The 19,091-nt window shown below is 43.3% G+C and overlaps 1 protein-coding gene across 4 annotated transcripts in view; it reads left to right on the forward strand.

The window, feature by feature from the left end:
- The first annotated feature begins 6,990 nt into the window (after positions 1 to 6,990).
- The window catches only part of UST (uronyl 2-sulfotransferase), a 156,534-nt gene continuing 144,433 nt past the window's right edge, over positions 6,991 to 19,091 (forward strand). For all 4 annotated transcript variants that reach the window (XM_090135572.1, XM_031612151.2, XM_090135573.1 and 1 more), the window contains exon 1: positions 6,991 to 7,673. In XM_090135572.1, coding sequence (XP_089991698.1) covers positions 7,415 to 7,673 — 259 coding nt within the window. In that variant the 5' untranslated portion in view covers positions 6,991 to 7,414. The remainder of the gene's footprint in view (positions 7,674 to 19,091) is intronic.

Here is a 19,091-nt window from a genome sequence, read left to right on the forward strand (position 1 = left end):
CCTTCCACCATTGCTTGGAGCACTCGTCTTTGGGAAGGGGAGACCTGGTTTGTAGGTTTGTCTTGTTTGATGAGAGAGTGGTGATGTTACTAATAGTAGAATATTAGAAAAGACAATTTTAGTCGTAGACTCAGAGATGGAGGTTTCTTATAGATTAGACTAGAAGGCATTTTCTAACCTTTCTAACATTTTACCCTCCTGTAGTATCCCCATCCACGTTTCAACACACCTACCTTTTGGTGCACTGTCTTACATCCACCCAAAGTTTCCCCTATGCTACAGACCACAGGGAGCTCCGAAAATCACTCTGGTACGTTAATTCTGCCATGATCACTGTGCTAAGCTGCCTCTGCTACTCCCTGATATACCATGGCATAGCTCTGCATGGTTTGGCACACACTCAGTGGCTACTTTGGAAGTACTTGGGTGTTTGTAGCATATTTCTTTCACTTCCTGGATTTAAACTTGTCCCTAGCTATCTGCCTAATTAGCAACAGTACTCTATTTTCCCAGCGTAACATTCTCTAAATCAATCCAGTGAATCATATGGTGCTATTCTGTTAACTGTCTAAACAAGTGTCTGTTTTAACAGGTCTGCTGTGTGAAAACTCATGTTTGCACACTGAAACTTCTGCCTTTCTACTAGTGGTTTCTGGAGATAAATGCTAGAATTAGATTGCTGTTGAAAAATTGACACAAAGAGGACACAGAATCAAAGTGGATTCTGTTGGAGGTGTTTTGAGTGGGTATTTATAAAGGGAAAAAAATTATCATCAAAACTGTGTATCGTACAAAATCCTCTTGTACCTTCAGCTTTCATTACTGCTTCTGAATGATAGACATGCTGCTTAAAAAGGAAAGTGTCCATATTTAATTCCCCCGTTACCCATTTTTTTCAGATAAAATTAAACAGAACCAGGGATAACTGGAGTAAGGGTAGCTCTACGAGTAGCTCTTTGGCAGAGAGTCAGCAACATCTAGGAATTTATGGAAATTCCTTTTGATGAATTCTATGACTCTCCAATGGATGTTGATAGCATGTTCAGGTAATTTCAAACAGCATTTTAATTAGAAATATATAAATTCCTCTTCTGGAAACAACCCTGCACTCTCAGAGCATCACTACATTGTACCTGTCTGGCATAGGAGCATAGGATGTAGCTCACGTCCCCATCTTCAGATACATACTGTCATTTTTTTCCCCAGGGATGTATCCCTGAGCCTTCCACAAAGGACAGAAACTAATACAACCAGAGAGCACAGAGATGTGATTCCAATTCATTCAAGGAAGATGAAATTTGCAAGTGTTTTTTGTGCATGAAATGAAAAGTCATGGTGCACCCTTATTTCATCTCCATCAAATAATCAACTGTTGCTGAATAAAGTAAAATAAAGCCTGCACAGTTGCCATCAATTACCCCAGATCGCTTTCAACACTTTCTGAATCAGAGAGAGTGCTGGAGGAATTTAAAGCTGCAATCTTTCATGGGTGTTTCTCAGATGACATTATATTATGTTATTTCGCTAAACCAGTGATCCTTTACTCAGTGTGGTCTTGCATCTAAATTTTCTCTATCTCTACTGTCTAAAGAAAATCAGGGCTCAGGTCATTTTTTATCCCTTTCAAATTGCTTATTTCTTTGCAAACTGGCTATTATGAAACATCCCAGCTGGGGAATTGAGTAAAATGAGAATTCATTTAGAAAATTTCAACAACAAAAAAAACAAAATGGAAAGAATAAGCGAAAGATGTTTTGCCTGTGTTGGAAACAAAACCTTACCACTTCAGAAATGAGACATTGCAATCCCTCCACATCTTGCAGAACTGGTGTTTGTTTTTTAGCTGTTTTAGCTGTTTTTGCTGTTCCTATGGAAGACTATGGATCTCAGTGCAACCTCAGACTGTGTGTGTGTCCAGTAAGACAGGGCTGCAGTGCTCCCGTAAGCTTATGGTCATCAGTGCACAGCCCTGTGTGTGAGACATCACCCCTGGGCTGCTGAGCTCCAGAACCAATGAGCCAGGCAGTAAGCGAAGTGGTTGGCCACTGGGCCACTGGGACCCAAATCAAGATCTTTCCCAATTACTGCTGTGTGTATTAAATTGGGAGGAGCTGTTGACTCCCTTGAGGGAGAGCTTTGCAGAGAGTAAAGAGACTTTGAGGGTACAGAAGCTTTGCAGAGAGATCTTGACAAATTGGAGGGCTGAGCAATCACCAAACAAATGAAGTTTAACAAGAGCAAGTGCCAGATTCTGTACTTGGGACAAGGCAGTCCTGTATCTACGTACATACTAAGGGACGAGAGACTGGAGAGCAGCCCCATGGAAAGGGATCTGGGGGGTCTGGCTGAAGGCAAGTTGAACATGAGCCAGCAGTGAGCCCTGGCAGCCAAAAGGACCAACTGTACCTTGGGGTGCCATCAAGAGAGAGAAGAGACTGTCACACTCTGCTTGGGCAGAGTATGTAAAAAGGACATAAAACGGTTTAGAGAGAATCTAAAGGAGGGCTACAAAGATGGTGAAGGGTCTGGAGGTCAAGATGTATGAGGAGCAGCTGAGGCCCCTGGATTGGTTCAGCCCAGAGTAGAGGAGCTGAGGGGAGTCCTCATGGCAGCTGCAGCTCCTCACAAGGAGCGGAGCTCTGCTCTCTGTGACAGTGACAGGGCCCGAGGGAATGGCATGAAGCTGTGTCAGGGGAGGGTGAGATAGGGGTTAGGGAAAAGGTCTGCACCAGAGGGTGGTGAGCACAGCCCCAAGCTGCAGGAGTTCAAGGAGCAGTTGGACACTGCTCTCAGAAATAGGATTTGATTTTAAGTGGTGCTGTGTGGAGCCAGGGCTCCATGACCCTTAAGAGTCCCTTTGAATTCAGGATATTCTATGATTCTGTGTTGTGCCAACATACAACCTCGATATGTTCATCTTGCTCACTGCGTTAATCTCTAAACTGGGGTAATGAGTTAGCTCAGCAGTCTCTAACACAGCACCAATCAAATAGACCTGATTGGATTATTTTGGCAGCAGTACTCTCCATTCCTTTGGCTGTACTGAGCATCCTCTTCCAGGCCTAGAAAAGTACCTCTGTGCTCGTAATGTCTTGCTGGAACCACTGCAGATAGGAGGGGGATTCAGCCTGAGAAAAGCTGAGAAAAAGTTGGACGTGGTCTGGATGAGCTCATGAAAGGAAACATGTTTGGACAACAATCTTGGAGATGAAACCATGTCTAGGAGAGGAAAAAAAGAGGAGTGGAACAAGGTCAAGATGGGTAAGGAGGATGAGGACTGCTGCAGGGAATACTGCTCGGAAAATTATTGATTGTGCGCCTGCTGGCACCACAGCACTCCTATGATGTCAAGCAGATTGATTGAACTGAGTGGCCACTGAGTGCTCTTTTTATGCTTGGTGTTTGGTTTGAGAGCCTGGGGTCTGATTTGTAGAAGTAGTTAGCATTCACAGCTGCATATAAAGTCAATGGGAGCTATGCTCTGAACATACAAAGTAATGCATAACGCTGAGTATTTCACTAAGGCAAATCCTAGCCACCTGAAAGCTGGCAACCAAAATTAATAGACACATTTAACCTTAATCTCTATATGCCTCATTTTCACAATCAGTAAAATGCTGATATTAGCTACGTCTCATGAAAGTAAGTCATAAACATTCATCATAAATATCAAAGTACTATAACTATGAAGGCTGTGGAAAAGCCCACTGTGACATTAGTAATTCCATATAACAAGCAGGATTTGGATAGCTTTAAACAAAGCCAGAGAACATATGTTAAACAAAGAGATTAAAAATAAACTGCACATATGAACAGTATCTGCCACAGTCACTGTGCAAGGCATCAATCCTCAAAGCTAAACAACGTAATAATGCAACTAAAGGCTGAATTGTAACTTGTACCCTTGACAAGTTAAAACAGGTTTGCCTGAAGAATCTTACCCTTGGGTTTTTCTGACGAATTGACACTTGGCTTTTCAACCACGTTGTTCCTTTAATGTGGGTTGTGAGTTTTTTATTCTTCTTCTTTTTTTAGTGTGTATAAAAAGTGATGTAACAAGTTAAAAATATTTGTGAGTTTAAATTGATTTATACTCTGCATGCAAAATCATACGGATTTTGCTGAAGTGAATGAGTAACAGGGAAATTAAAAATAGGGGAATAGTTACAAGATATCAAGATATAATACAATGTAAATAATATTTTTTTTTTTTTGCCTGTTGTCCTACTTTGATTTAAGGAATTGTAATTGATAGCATAATATAGGTGGGAGAGTTAATATCTGTGAAAGGAACTCATTGAGCAGCTCATTTATACCTTTAATATATATTCCAGTAGCAATGATTTCTGTATCTTCTTCCTCTCAGAACTTTTTACCTGTCAATGGAAAGAGCTCTCTCAGCAGAACCATCTTTCCATTTACATCTCACTCCATTGATAGGTCTGTTTTTCCATGTCTCTTTTTTTCTTCTCAAAATATCTTCCTAGAGATCAAAGACATTCTTTGCAATTAGAAAAATAAAGATTTATTGATTCATCTTACAGATGTTGTCCATCTTGTCAAACCACACATTTAACATTGATTTTCCAGAGTAAGTGTTCTCCAGTGTCTTGTTTACAACAGCAACCAGTAATACTAAATGACCCTACAGCATGGTCATTGTATCCATTCAGCTGATAGGTATCTAAAAGAGCATGAAATAATGTAAAACATCCATGGCAGCAGTGCACACTTTACATTTCAAACTGCCATTCATGAGGACTGAAAGGAGTCAGTCTAATAACGCTATTGCACTCAGGGCTTCATCTGTTGAAAATCATTGGATATTTCTGTTTAAAGTAAACTGCAGTCCTGAAGATTTACCTTTTATGTTTGTATTTGGTGCTTAAGCACTAGCCCAAAGTGGAATTATTTTTTATATTGTATTATTTTTGTTTTCTCTTTCTCAAAAATGAGTTGTCATTTTTAGCTTTGTTTTTGCTATGGGTTTTCTGTAGGATTTTGAAAGATCAGTGCAGTGATGTCATAGACTGTGTGACTACACCCAAGAAATTTCTCTCCCAGCTGTCTAAGGAGGTCTGATCAAACACCATGAGAATATTGTTTATCAACAAAGTCTATAGGATTGCTCATTAGATGTTCATTTTCACATTCTGTCTCTATGTTCTTGCCCACAGAATTTTGCTGTTTCAGCAGATGCTCCTTACAGATGCCAGCACAAAACCCACGCCAGGAGCGCAGGTAAAAAGCCAGCATATACACAGAATCATAAAGGTTGGAAAAGACATCTAAGATCATCTAGTTCAACAAAGTACCACCAATGTTGCCCACTAAACCATGTTCCTTAGTACCATATTTACACGTTTCTGGAACACCTCCAGGGACAGTGACTCAACCACCTCCAGCAACCCATCCCAGCAACTGACCACACTTTCGGCTAAGTTTTTCTGAATACAAAAACTGAATCTCCCATGGCACAACTTGAGGGTATTCCCTCTTGTTCTACCTCTAGTTACATGGAAGAAGAGGCTGACCCTCACCTCACCACAACCTCCTTTGAGGGAGTTGTAGGGGGCAATAAGATCTTGTCTAAGCCTCCTCCAGACTAAAGAATTCCAGCTCCCTCAGCTGCTCCTCACAAGATTTGTCCTTCAGACTCTACACAGCTTCATTGCTCTTCTCTGGATATGTGCTCCACGGCCTCAGTGTCTTTCTTGTTGTGAAGGGCCTATAACTGAATACAGTACTTGAGGTGCAGCTTCACCAGACTGAGTACAGGAGGACAACCACCTCCCTGCTCCTGCTAGCAACACTATTTCTGAAACCAGGATGCCATTGGCTTTCTTGGCCACCTGGGCACATAGCTGGTTCATGTTCAGACAAGCATCAACCAACACCCCCAGATCTGTTTCTTCCACATAATCTTCCAATGCTGGTTGCATTGCCTCTGACTGTTGTGGCCAAAGTGCAGTACTTGATCTTGTTGAACCTAATCCCATTGGCCTCAGCCCAGCAATCCAGCCTGTCCTGATTTCTCTGAAGGGCCTTCCTACCCCAGGCAGATTGACACTTCCTCCCAGTTTGGCATCATCTGCAAACACTTGTCTTTTGATGTAAGCGACAAAACCCCCTGAATGCAGCCTGCCTGATAGAACTTCCAGCTGTGAGTGCTGAAATATTATGAGTCAGGCCCCCTAATTCACGGTCCATTTTTTAAGCCTGAAAAGGAAAAGGGCAATTGCTTTTTGGTTTCTGACCTGGCAAGTTGTGCTTGGGTCATGGTTTCCTATTTTTCTCCCAAACCACATTGCTGTCTAAAAATGAAAGAGAAGACCATGTGATCTCATGAAGGGGAAGGGGGAAAAATGAAAAAGTGCTTGGCAGCCCCAACACTTCTCTCCATTGCTGCCCTGGTAGAGCATCCTCCAGACAGGAGGAAGCACATTTCAGTTGCAGTGCCCAGGGACATGAAGGGTCCCCAGCAGCCATCAGGACAGCCTGGGCACATATGTTGCCTGGAAAGAATGAGGCTCAGTGCTGAATGAAAACCACGGAGCCTATGCCTTGTAGGAAGCAGTTGTGTGGGGAAAATTGCATCATCAAGCAATTAGAGACTGTATCTCAAGCCACACGCAGACAGGGTCAGACTGAGGTTGCCGAGTGATCTGAATTTGGTGCTTTTCCATACTTGTCTAAAGCCCCCTGTCCAGCAGAAATCAGTTTTGTCACAGGACTGCGAGCAGGGCAACCGATGAGCGAGCTCTCTCATCCCTCACACGAGCACGAAGCCCCCATCGGGCGCAGAGAGCGCTCCCCCGGGCCGCCTGGGCCCCACCGCCGCTCCCGCGAAGCCACCTCCGAGGGCATCCGCCCCGCTGCCCGCGCGAACCCGGGGTGGGCCGGGGCAGGTGACCCGTGGAGGGTGGCGGCGCTCGGCGGTGCCCGCAGGGGTCGCTCGCGAGGAGGCAACGGCCGCGCGGCGGGAGCGGGGGCCGGGCCGGGCCGGGAGGACGGCGGGGCCGGGCCGGGGTGAGCTGCGGGGGCCGCGCGGTGCGCACGACTCGGCCGCGAGCCGCAGGCCGTCGGCGGCGAAGTGGGGGCTGTAACTTGACACCGGAGCGAGAGGCCGAGCGGAGAGAGGGAGCGAGAGAGCGGCGGCGGAGGAGGAGGAGAGGAGCCCCAGGGAGCGGGATGGTGACCACCTTCTTCTCCTCCCCTTAGCGGCGCTTCGCAGCAGCCGCCGCCGCAGCGCCGGGACTCTCGCCTGCACGGGGCCGGGGGAAGCCGGCGATGGGGACGGGACGGGCCCCCTGAGTCTCCGCGAACTTTCCCCGCCGCGGGCAGCCGGAGCCGAGCAGGCGGATGGAGGATGCGCCCTGCCCGGCGGGCAGCGTGAGCCGGCGGCGGGGGTAGCATGAAGAAGAAGCAGCAGCACGGCGGCGGCGGCGGGGACTGCCCTGCGCCCCGGCCCCCCGCGGCGGTGGCGGCGGCAGGGGGCCCGAGCCAGGGCGGGGGCTGGAAGCGGCGGCGGCCCCTCTCGCTGCTGCCCTTCCTCTCTCTGCGCGACTACGGCTTCTGCATGGCCGCCCTGCTGCTCTTCTGCGTGGGCTCCCTCTTCTACCAGCTCAACGGGGGACCCCCGCACTTTCTGCTGGACCTGCGGCACTATCTGGGTAAGCGCGGCCCGCGGCAGCGCGGCCACTTGTTGCGGTTCTCCGCGTTCCTCTCCCGGCCCGGCTGCGCGGCGGAGCTCCGGGGGCTGCGCGGGGAGCGCCGGCTCTGCCCGCATCGCCGCGCGTCCGAAGGGGCAACTCGCAGGCGGCCCTCGGGAGGAGGGCGGCGGGAGCGGGTTCTCTCTCGAGTTAACGTAAGGTAGAGCTCCTCTGAGGCTTTTAAATCCGAAACAGCTTTGTGGCCGGGGATGCCCCTTTGTTTGCCCGCTGGCCGTACGCATCTCTGGCTGTGGGAGCCGCGCCAGCCCCGTTCCGAGCTGCGGAGCCGGGACGGGCGCTGCGTGCGGTGCCCGCGGGTTACAAACGGGGAAGCCCGGGCGTAGCGCGTCCTGCGAGCAGCTGCCGCACTCAGGTGTGTGCGGGAGCGGTCGGACAGAAACCGAATGACACATGGCACCGGGGTTTCGCTACGTGCCCGATTTCTGCCTCGCTGAGGTTTACTTCTCTGCCTGACGAAGAAGAGGTGGAAAGCAGGGTGATTCCTCGAGGACTGGTCAGTACCGCTCAGTGGCAGGGCTGGTTCAAAGGGGGAACAAAAACCGAGGGGTTTTCCGGATGGGAGGATAACTAGGGGTAGTTTGCGATGTGAGTTTTTACCGCGTTAGCTGCTCTATTGATTGTCCGCGAAGGCAGTCCGTAAGAGACGAGGTTACTTTGCAACCCAATTGCAAAGTAAAGCTCGGCACTTGTATTTCAGAAGTGTAAGCTGAAAATCCATTTGTCTGCATGTGTTTTATGAACGTCCTGGGAGCGCAGCTGTGTGTGTGAGCTCTGCTTTTCTTTAAGGGAAAAGGAGCCCAGCAGTCAGTCACCAGCTGAGGGCATGAAGGGGCAGAGCCAGGCTTCTCTGAGGAGCGCAGCAGTGGGACAAGAGGCAACACAGCAAGTGCTGATGAGGTAGATATTAGGGGAAAAAATGCAACGTGAGGGAGCCCAGTGAGGTCTGCCTGTCCTGCCAGAGTTCCAGTAGCTGGAGCCCCGGGCACCTCAGGTCATGCTGTCTCTGTACTCTCAGAGGAGGGGAACACATGAACAGGAATCCCTTCCAGTCCATCCTCTGTTCTGCTCAAAGTGGATAAGAACATGAATGGAGGTTCAAGTGAGTACAGGAGAAGGAGTACTTTGAATGTTGCTTCCCAAACACAGCAGAGTATTGCCATTTTGGCTTGGGTTTTACTGCATGCCTTTTTCTTAATTTAGTATTAGTTATGAAGAAATTCCTACACTAAAGAGGAAATAGACAAATTTTCCACCAAGGTGTAAGTAGGTTTTCCATACAATTGATTGATGTTTTATTTGGATCAAGTACAGATACTTATTTTTCAAAGCAAGGTTGGTGCCAATTTTTTGAATTTTATCTTCATCAAGGATGAATGCTGCTGTGCACAAATAGTTTGTGAGGAGCACACTGTTAGACAGCTTCTCAGTTTCTGGTCTTGAGGGATCCAGGCTGTAAAAGTGGGATCTGCTGCTTGAAGAACTGTTGCTGTCTCTGCTGGAAAGTGTTCTGAGGCCTGCGGGTGGCCTGTTTGGAGGACACTGGGACTCGACCATTTTTGGGAGGAGCTCATCAGGTGCTGAAAAGCTCTTATTGTATGTGCCCAAATGTGAGGAAATACTGGGGAAGAAGGTGGTATTCTTTGGAAAAGGAGTTGTTTATGGTTAAGACATTTGAGCATTATTTTCTAAAGCTATTTTACACTTCCCAAGTATATCGCTACATTTGGACTGACAAAGAGGATCATATCGTTGACATGGTTTAAGATTTTCTTTTTCCACTTAGTGTAGGTTTTGCAAGATCAGTGCTATACTCCTTGTTTTATCCACCTGCAAGGTTTGTAATTTGTCAACCTTTTATCTGTAACCAGTTAGGCTTGTTGCCATCTAGGGGACTAATAGAAGAGCTTGGAGGAATAGGCAGTAGACACCTGGTCATACTAACCACCAAACTATATGTGGATTTTATACAAGAGCTTGACTAGTCAAGTCTCATGACATTAAAGAAGATTAAGTGTTTTTTTCCTCCTGAAGCCACAGATCCAATGAACAAGCAACTCTTTCCTTCCAGTACTTCCAAGCCACAATTTATGGTGTGAAGATTTAAGTCCCCAAACAGAAAGAAACAGTTTGCAGACTGTGTTTGCAGTGCATGAATCTTTCAACTGCCTTTAAAGCTACAAGAACCAAGAGAGAATTGACCAAGGGGACAATTTATTTACTTGTTTAATTATTTTGCAACCTTCATAGTGTAGGGGGTCATCTTGTCTGGCTTTTTTTAATTTGCATTGCAAGTTTCAGTGTGCTGTTCACTGTTAGTTATGTTACTCTGCAGGGAATGCTTGTTTCTTGCCTCAGAACTTGAAAGAGCATTACAGAATCACAGAATGGTGTGAGTTGGAAGGGACCCTTAAAGGCTGTGTGATCCATTCCCCTGCAATGAACAGGTATACCTATAACTTGATTTTTGTGGCTCTCCTCTGGACACGCTCCAGCAAGTCTTCCTGTCCCTGGTCTCCATCTGTACATTGAGCCATTGACTGCCACTTTCTAGGTATGATTTGCAACCAGTTCCTTGTCCATTGAACAATCCATCCATCAAGCCTATATCTTTCCAGTATGGAGGGAAGGGTGTTATAAGGAATCGTGTCAGAGGCCTCACTGCATTCCGCATAGATGACATCACTGGCACTTCCGTTGTTCATTGACACAAGGCCATAAGTTGGCTATAGGACCTACCCTTGGTGAAGCCATGCTGTATCACCTCCCTCCATTCCATGTGCCTTAGCATAGCTCCCAGGAGGATCTGCTCCATGATTTTCCTCAGCACAGAGATTTCCCCTTACAGGTTGTCTGTTGTTAGTAGCCTGCCTGCGTGGTAACATCATAAGACTTCAATAGCAATCAGGATGGAAGTCACACTTGGTTGGACCGGCGTGTGATTTAAGGAAAATGGCAGAGCAAGAACAGTGGGCTTGAACAGCTTTCATTTTGTTCTTATGGCTGTATTATAAACTGAGAGGAGAAGGAATTAGTTTGTTTTCAAATGAATTAAGTGAAGATTTGCTAATCTTCTAAACTTTCCTTTGGTGGGGCAGAGTGTGTTTGGGAGGCATATGACTGTATTTTTAGAATACTTTAAGTGCTAGTAACTCTTGTCTTCCTGGACCAACTTCACTGGTGTTTTGTCCATATCTGTCTCCCTTTGTGCATGATTGTTGTACTGACTGGGGATGGTCAGAAAAGTATGATGGCAGTTTGCATGGGGAAGCAAGTAGCTGTATTCAGTATTTCCACTTTGCATTGCCATCTTTTCTCTTTTGTAAGAGTCTAGAAGAGTCATATGGGGAAAATGGGGGAGATCAGAAGATAGGAGGCTGTAGTGCTTTATTTATCCTGTTCTAGACTCAACCTCTTAACAATTCTAATAGGAGAAAAGGCCTGTGGAATGCTGCCCTTTTCTGCTGTCCTTGCTGGCTGTGGTTCACAAGAACAGGGTCAAGTTTCATGCTTTAGTTGTGCCGCTGGGAGAGATGTAGAGCTCTGGTTTTCAGCGTATAATCTGTGGGGGCTTGGGTGTTAGTGGGTTATTTCTAAAGAATCTTTGGAAGAGACTTCATAAAAGCACGTCTGTTGCCAGTAAGCTTAAACTTACTGTGTCAGGGTGTGTACCAGTCCTGGACCCTCTATGGGCTCCAAAAAATAAGAAAGCTTAAAAACTGCTAGGCTTTTCACTAATAAACTGGAGTATTGGGACTTACACAACATCTATGAGGTCTTGCTTGTTGATTCTGCCAAGGTAACTCTGGCTTGCTATTCCAAACACAGTGCCAGGAAAGAGGAGAATCTTCTGCAAGATGTGTAGGACAGAGCTCGTAAATCTTGGACAATCACGTGGCTTTGAGGAAGTCACCAGGGACTCCTTTCCCCTGTAATTGCTGTGTTTTTTGCACTGCTGTAGTCTTCCCAGCTTTGGCTTGTGATACAGACATGCTTCAAAATACAGAAATGAGTATTTCCAAGGGCTGGTAGCAACCCTCTCATGGCCAATAAAAAGAAAAAAGTCTTTTGATCTTTAGTATTTGCAGTGCAAACGTTGTTGTTGTTCATGTCAATTAAATCATTTCCCCTGTTGAACTCCCCGGGAGACTGCCAACAAGTCCACTGGTTGATGTCAGGGTTTGATTGCATGTGGAAATGACCTGTGCTGTGCACTTCCTATGTGAGACAAAATGTCCAGTTGTGTTCTTTAAACAAGCTCTGAATTGCTCCCCACTCTCACTCTTCAGTCGGTCAGACGTGCTCAAGTGTTTTGGTCAAGAGATGTGCATTCTAGGCTTAAAGTTGTCACAACAGGAGTTATGTTTATATTTTGGATACATCATAATTCTGCCAAATGGAAGCAGCAGAAGGGGATATCTTTCTGAGTGTTTGAGAACATTGAAGCAGAAATCTTATTCTAAAGTAAGCCCAAATTAAAAAAATATATATCATTGAAGTGGTATGAATTGGCTTTATTTCAGTAGGGTTTGGTTATTTACTTGTTCATTAAATGTCTTCCTTTTTCCTGTTCACATGTAAAGAGAGGAGCAAGGAAAAAATAGAAGTGGCTGACAGTATGCGTTTAATACAAGTTTTGTTTCTAACCTGTAGGAGGGGGAGGAAAAAAGTATTGCTTTTTTTCCCCCTTTTCTAATAATATTTCATTTATTTCTCAGTGATGGAAAGCTCAGAATTTAGCTCAGAATGATGGAAATGCTCAGAATAGGCAAGCTTTCTTAAAGTTAAAGCACCTAGCATGCTGCATTGTAGGTTGACTGATTCTGATTTTATTTTTTTTTTAATAGCCAAAAAGAGTTGTCTCATCCATGTATTATGAGTATGGTTTTCCACAGACTTGTCAATTTTGAAGGCCCATCAGATATGTGAATAGGAGAAACGCTCAAGGAATGACAGCCTCCTGTCTGGATGAAGTTTATTTTACGGTGTTACACAATACCAGTATCCTAAGTGGATATGCTTTTAACAAGGCCCTGGCTATATTCTTATAGGCAACTTTATTTTTCCTCATCGTTTCAGGAACATGTAGTGTAGTGTTCTCAAAAGAGCTCTTCAGTTCTTGTAAGCAAGTCGACGTTGCACTTAGAAATTATTACATTCTAAAATTCCTTAACGTTACAAGTAACTGAAAGTGCAGTTTAGAAATTGCTTCTTAAAGCCCTGAAAAGAGAGATTCTGAACAAAAGTGACAAGTCTGTATCTGTGTCTTTCCTTATAGAGTTTTCTGTCCTCTTTGGACTTAACTAATTTTGCTCTTGTGGGTGTGGTATGTATTTTTGCTTTGAAGTAGAGTAAGTTTGTATTTCAAGGTAGGCTGCTAAGTGTTCATGCTATAAATGAGCTTTTTTGCAAAACAAAAGATTTACCTCATCTCCGAGACTTTGTTAAAAGGCTGCATGACTTGCTCATCATTCAGTGCTTGTTCAGTTGTAAGATTAAGAATGATCTATCTAATGCTGTCAAATAGTCTAAGGAGAAGCAGAATGCCCCCTTGTTTTATGACTGACTCGAGCCTTTTCCTTTTGAAAGGATGTAGAGGTCACTGGACTACATAATCACAGAATGTTATTCTGCCTGGCCATTAAAAACTCTGTACAATGAAGTCGTAGCAAAAAATGTTTAAGCTTGTGTGAATGTGATGGTGATATTCTAAATATATCTGGAAGGTTGGACAGTATTTATTCAGAGATCTATTTTCTGCTTTTGAAGTTAAATTCAAGTCTGGAAATCAGGTGTTGTATATGCAGCTGTGTGTATACTTGTTTCATGTTTTGAGCTTTGTCTGTGACCTTGAAAAGATTAATTCACTTCCTGATGAGAGGGAATATTATTGCAGTTTTTTTTTCAAAATGTATCTAGTTTTGTTTTATTTTGAGATTATATGATAGAGAGATACACACCTTAGAGAGGATGCATCTGCTGAGTAAATGGGATGCTACACTAGGACACAGGGGGATGGATGAGACTTCTGTTCCTGGTTATGAATTCACTTCATGTGAATTTGAACAAGTTGGATGTTAATTCCATCTTTGTTTAATCCCTTTTGCCAAAGGATATATGAAAATAAATGTTTAGTAGAATATTACATTCTCAGATACTACAGCAGTGGTAGCCATAGAAATACCTAATAGGATTTATCACAAGTATCTTTATTGTTTGGCATTGAGGCATTTGGGCTGTTTTCAAAAGTGTTAAGACAGTGTTGGATGGCAGCTGTGTGTAGGCTAAGGCAGTTAGAGGTCCAGCTGCTTTACTCTTCTAAGGGTATTGCTGCTGTTCATTAGTACAGTCTATGCCGTTTTGCTTCAGGAGTTATTGCTGTAATTGTTACCCATTGTCGCATCAGAGGGCATCAGCTTATAACAGTTCTGTGTATACACCCTCATATCAAAGACTTCATGTTCAGAGGAACGTAGCTGAGTCTTTTACTTCTTGGTGATGCTTAGAATTTTGTTTTCAAAAAATAAAAAAGCATAGTTTCTTCAAGCTGTGTACACCTCAGGTGAATGTCAAGCATTTTTTGCTTCAGAGAATATACGGCCAAAAGAACTGGCTGTCATGGGAGGAAAAAAAAGTGACTGATGGAGTGGTTCTTGTATTTTTGTATGACATTAGGAAGGTAGAGAGTTGCTTCTGCTTTGGATTTGGCAAAGAATGATCAGCATTAGAGGATGTTAGAAAGGAGACTCTCTAGCAAAAGTAATTCATACAAAGCCTTCAACACATAGCTATGGGGAAAGTAAAGCCTGATCAAAAAAAAAAAAAGAAATCACTTAAATGCTTTGAGATTAACATCTGTGCTAGCTCTACTGTGCTGATTCCTGATACAAACTATTCTGAGATCAGTAGTGTATGACAGGATCAGTAGTGACAGTAAATGGAACACAAGATGAAAGTATAATGGAGAGGCATGATTTTTTGGTGGTTAACAGTTTGTAAAATAGTTGGCCAGGTCAAATTAGATCATAGGACAGTCCTGGCACAAAAGCCTGAAGAAAATAAAATCCAGTGGGGTAAAAAGATAAAAAAAAGAATATCACTTTTTTATTTTCCATCTCTCTCTCTCTCTTTTTTTTTTTTTTAAGTGTTCATATCCTTTTCTGTCTTTTTCTATCCCCTGTTTCTAGCTTCTAATTGATTCATTCTCCTACCTCTTCTTTTGATCCTGTCATTAAAAATATATATATTTATCACAAAATAAAAATATTTCTAATATTTTTGTGAATAGAAAGAGTCTGGAATTGCTGAAATCACTTGAGCTTTTTCTTGTGTAATATTAACCCCAGTTTCTTGAGACATGTAAGAGGCGCAGAGCCCTTCTCTCTGACTTAACACTGTGAGGAAGTAACCCATTCGAGAAGAGTGCTGATGGTTATTTTGGGGTAAGAGCTGTTCCTCTATACGAAGATGAGGTTTGCAGGTGATTTTTAAGAATTCACTTATATATATCGCATGGACTAGAAAAAGAAGTCTGTCTATACTTTTTTTGGAAGTTGTGACTGTGCACCTGCTGCTTACCCCTTGCAAGTACAGCTCTAAATCACAGCTATGAAAGGAAGTCCTGTGTGTTCTCGCTGCTATGAAGCACAGCCAGCAGAGCAAATAGGTGCTCTCTGTGTTCATCCAAACTTGGATGAACAGACACTTAAGAAAATAAACCATGTTGTTATTTAGGACAGATAATTTTTAAGGACTTAGTCACAGCCATTCCAAATTTGATTGTAATCCATGAAGGATTAAAAGGGCAGGAGATCCCTATGCCCACCTCTCTGCGCTGTTTTACTTTTGAGGCAGTGGATTTAGGAGCCAAGACTTACAGGGGTCCAGAGTTTGATCGTTTGTACCATGAGGTCAAGAAAGGGATGAGAATTGCTTTGAAATTAATGGGAATTAGGTACTTCCTTGGATCCTGCTTTAGGACTCATATCCCACACATTATCTGCTGATTCAGGTATCCACTCTCAGCTGGTCTCCCTTGCTAATCAGTAAGCTGCTTCCAGTTCATTATGGCTGGCGATAGATGCATAAAGCAAATAGGATCAGTTCTTCTTAGGTAATCTGTAGCTTGTTGCCATTAAGGTGACAGGAAACACCAGGGTTGAGCACCCGCTGCTGGTCATTACCTGTGGGCAATGGAGTTTCTTGCCTTAAAAGCTTAAAATGGCTTAAAAGCATAAACAAAAATTTTTATTTCTCTGGTTTTATATATATATATATATATATATTTGTTGTTGTTGGTTGGTTGGTTTCTTTATTTTTTTAACTTTCTAACGAAAGCACTGGAAAATGATGACACACATTTTTTCACTAAGGAGAGTTTTCCCATTATTATTGGTGACCAGCAAGTAGATTTTCAAATATACTTATGTTTATATAACAGGGCATTTGTTTTTCTTTGTTTTATAATCTGGGTTAGAGGATGTTTGGAGAATGGAGGGGTCAATAGGAAGTGGAGAGCAATTATTTGCCTGAAATTTATTTTACTGTCTTGCTTTTCAGAGTTGCAGTGGGGGAAGCAGGCCCCATTGTGTGGAAAATAAATGTTTGGTTTTATTTGTGAGTGTGGAAGTACAATGATTTGGTACGTATAAGGGTTTCTAATACTAATGCTCTCAAAACAGACATTTGGGTGCTTGCCAAAGCTTTCTTCCTGTCACACATAATGATTTGGGATAGAAGAAATCATGAGGTGAGGATGAAGATCATGGAGCCTTTGGTGGTTTGAGTAAAGAAGTAGAGCATCTGCCAGATCTGAGAAGTAAGGTTCAGTGCTCTTGTTTTTGTGTGTGTTCATTTCAAAAACTACTGCTGGTCAAATGAATGCTTGGTTCAACTTTAACTTATCGTAACATACTTTGGTAGGTCACCAGGCTGCTAGCACATAGCAGATCTTTGAGTTGAGATTCAGTGGCCCAGTTCTTTTGTTCGTCTGTTCAAGTGCAACACCAGACCACATTTAGTGACTCCTGGCTTCCAAAGCTTCTTTTTTTTCCTTAGGAGCTTGTCCTCTCTTGTCTTACCTACATCTTGCAAAGGGCTATCTGAATCTGTCTGGAAAATCATATATAAGGATTTTAGGGGAAATGTCCCGCAAGTTATCTATGCTTTTGTCTTCGTAAAAGCAAGGAAATATGCTTACAGTGTGTTTTGAAATACACAGAAAGGTCTTAGAGCTAGGATGTTTGTAGGCCTCTGCTGAATGCTTTGATGAGTTTACAGGTAGAAATTGCCTTCAGGTTGGACAGTACCGTGCATTCCACATTGAGTGGAAGAAAAATGGCAGGGGGAAGAAGATACAAAGTTAGCTTTGATCAGAAAAGATTATGTGAGATTTAGACTGAAAATGGCTTGTTCATAAAGCTGGGATTTCTCCTTTCTAAGGTTCCCTTTGAAGTCAGCAGGGAGAGGGAGAGGTAACTCCAAAGAATAAATAGGGCTACCTGACATCTAAGTACCTGACTTGTGCACAGAGAAATGAGTGAAGTTTGGTGGGGAGTATCTGAGTCATCATCATATTTATACTTAAAAGCATTGGTTGATGACTAGTGGAAGGCTTCCAAAAAGATGATGAGGAAAGAGAAGAGACTGGAAGTTATACTTGTAAGATTTTTAGATTGATAGATCACTTGATGTCAGTGGATCATGGAAGCCTCAGTACTTATGGTGCCTCTAAATAAGGACTACATAAAGCACTGGAAAAATAGCTCTGCAGGGGATATCTGTCACTGCTGGATGAGTGATTTGATGACATATGTTTACTTCTCTGTAAGTCTTACAATTCCATGAAAAACGTGTTCAAAAACAATTGTGATATAATCTAAAATATAGTAACAGATACTTTAAGGCAAAGGCTGTGAAATTGCTGACTTCACAGATCCTTAAGAACGTGCAGCTGATTGTATTTCCTAACAGAATTCCCCATACAAATGTACAGATGCTTTTGTGTTGACAGTTGGAAGATATCACAATAAGTAAATTATGGATAAAAACAAATTAGCAGTGCCTAAACCTTACCACCTGTAGTTCCTTGTGCTTTTGTTTGTTTGGATTTTATGTCCACTTGTGTCATTTTGGTAATCACTGCATCGGTGCAACAGGCTGATAGAGGTAGCAGTGTATGTAAGTAATGAATAGTAGCAATAATGGAGACCCCACAGCCTCTCTGGGCAACCAGTGCCCTGTCACCTGCACAGTGCAGAAGTGCTGTCTGAAGTTCAGAGGAAACCTCCTGTGTTCCAGTTTGTACCCATTACCTCTTGTCCTGGCACTGGATACCACCAAAAAGAAGCTGCGAGTCCATCTTCATCACATCTTCTCTTCAGGTTGAGACCAGGGGTTCACATCTACATTGATGAGTCTCCCCCAAGTCTCCTCCCTCTCTCCTCTTTCAGGCTCAGCTCTCTCAGCCTTTCCACATAGGAGAGATGCTGGAATTCCTTCATCATCTCCCTGGCTCTTCACTGGGCTTTCTCCATTATGTCCATGTCTCTCTTGTACTGGGAGAAACATAGTGCTCCTTCTGGACAAGGGAACATGACTTTGGGAATGTAAGAGGGATGTCCTTTCAAAAATACAGGCTTCCTAGGAAGTTTTTTTCAGCACATGTGTGGGGGAGAAATAAATTCAAGTAGATGCCAGGTGCTTGCATATTCTCTTGCTTATTTATTTCTTGAATCACTTTTTAGCTGATTGAAGTTAAACTGAATAATATTACTACTTTTTTGTGTGTGTGAAGTAGCCATTCTCAGAAGTGTGATTAAATGAAAGTTGAAGTGGTAACTGCTTCTTTCTCAAACTGCAAGCTTTGCACATTGCTTTACTAATAATGAGCAAAACCAATCAATTTCATCCATTCAGGAAAATTTTTCTGGTGAGTCAGTCAAATTCAACATAAGTTGCATTATCTCCCAATAAACAGCCTTATTCTATTAATCCTATTGTATTTCCCTCCTCTCATTTGAATTTTATACTTCTTGTCTCATCAATGAGGCAAACTTTGGGAAAGCTCTGGGATTCTTTGTAGCTTAACAGTCTCTGCTTTCTGCACTGTGCTATGTGGAAACAGCTGACAGCCTCAGTTTTTCCCTGGAATGTTTTGGTTATGAAGCTGTTCGAAGCTGAAAGATTTTTGTATTGCATATAGTGTCTTTCACCTTCTGACCTCAGCTCCAATAGTGCTGAGATTGACAGTAATTGGATCTTATTACTGTGGTGAGGTGTTCAGTGGCTTGCATGCAGTCAGTTCATTATGTAAGTTGTGATACCATAGCTGGCACCGCTACTCTCCTTTTCACTCCACTG

Source organism: Phasianus colchicus, chromosome 2 (genome assembly GCF_987193195.1).
Source record: "Phasianus colchicus chromosome 2, bPhaCol1.hap1.1, whole genome shotgun sequence".
NCBI lineage: Eukaryota > Metazoa > Chordata > Aves > Galliformes > Phasianidae > Phasianus > Phasianus colchicus.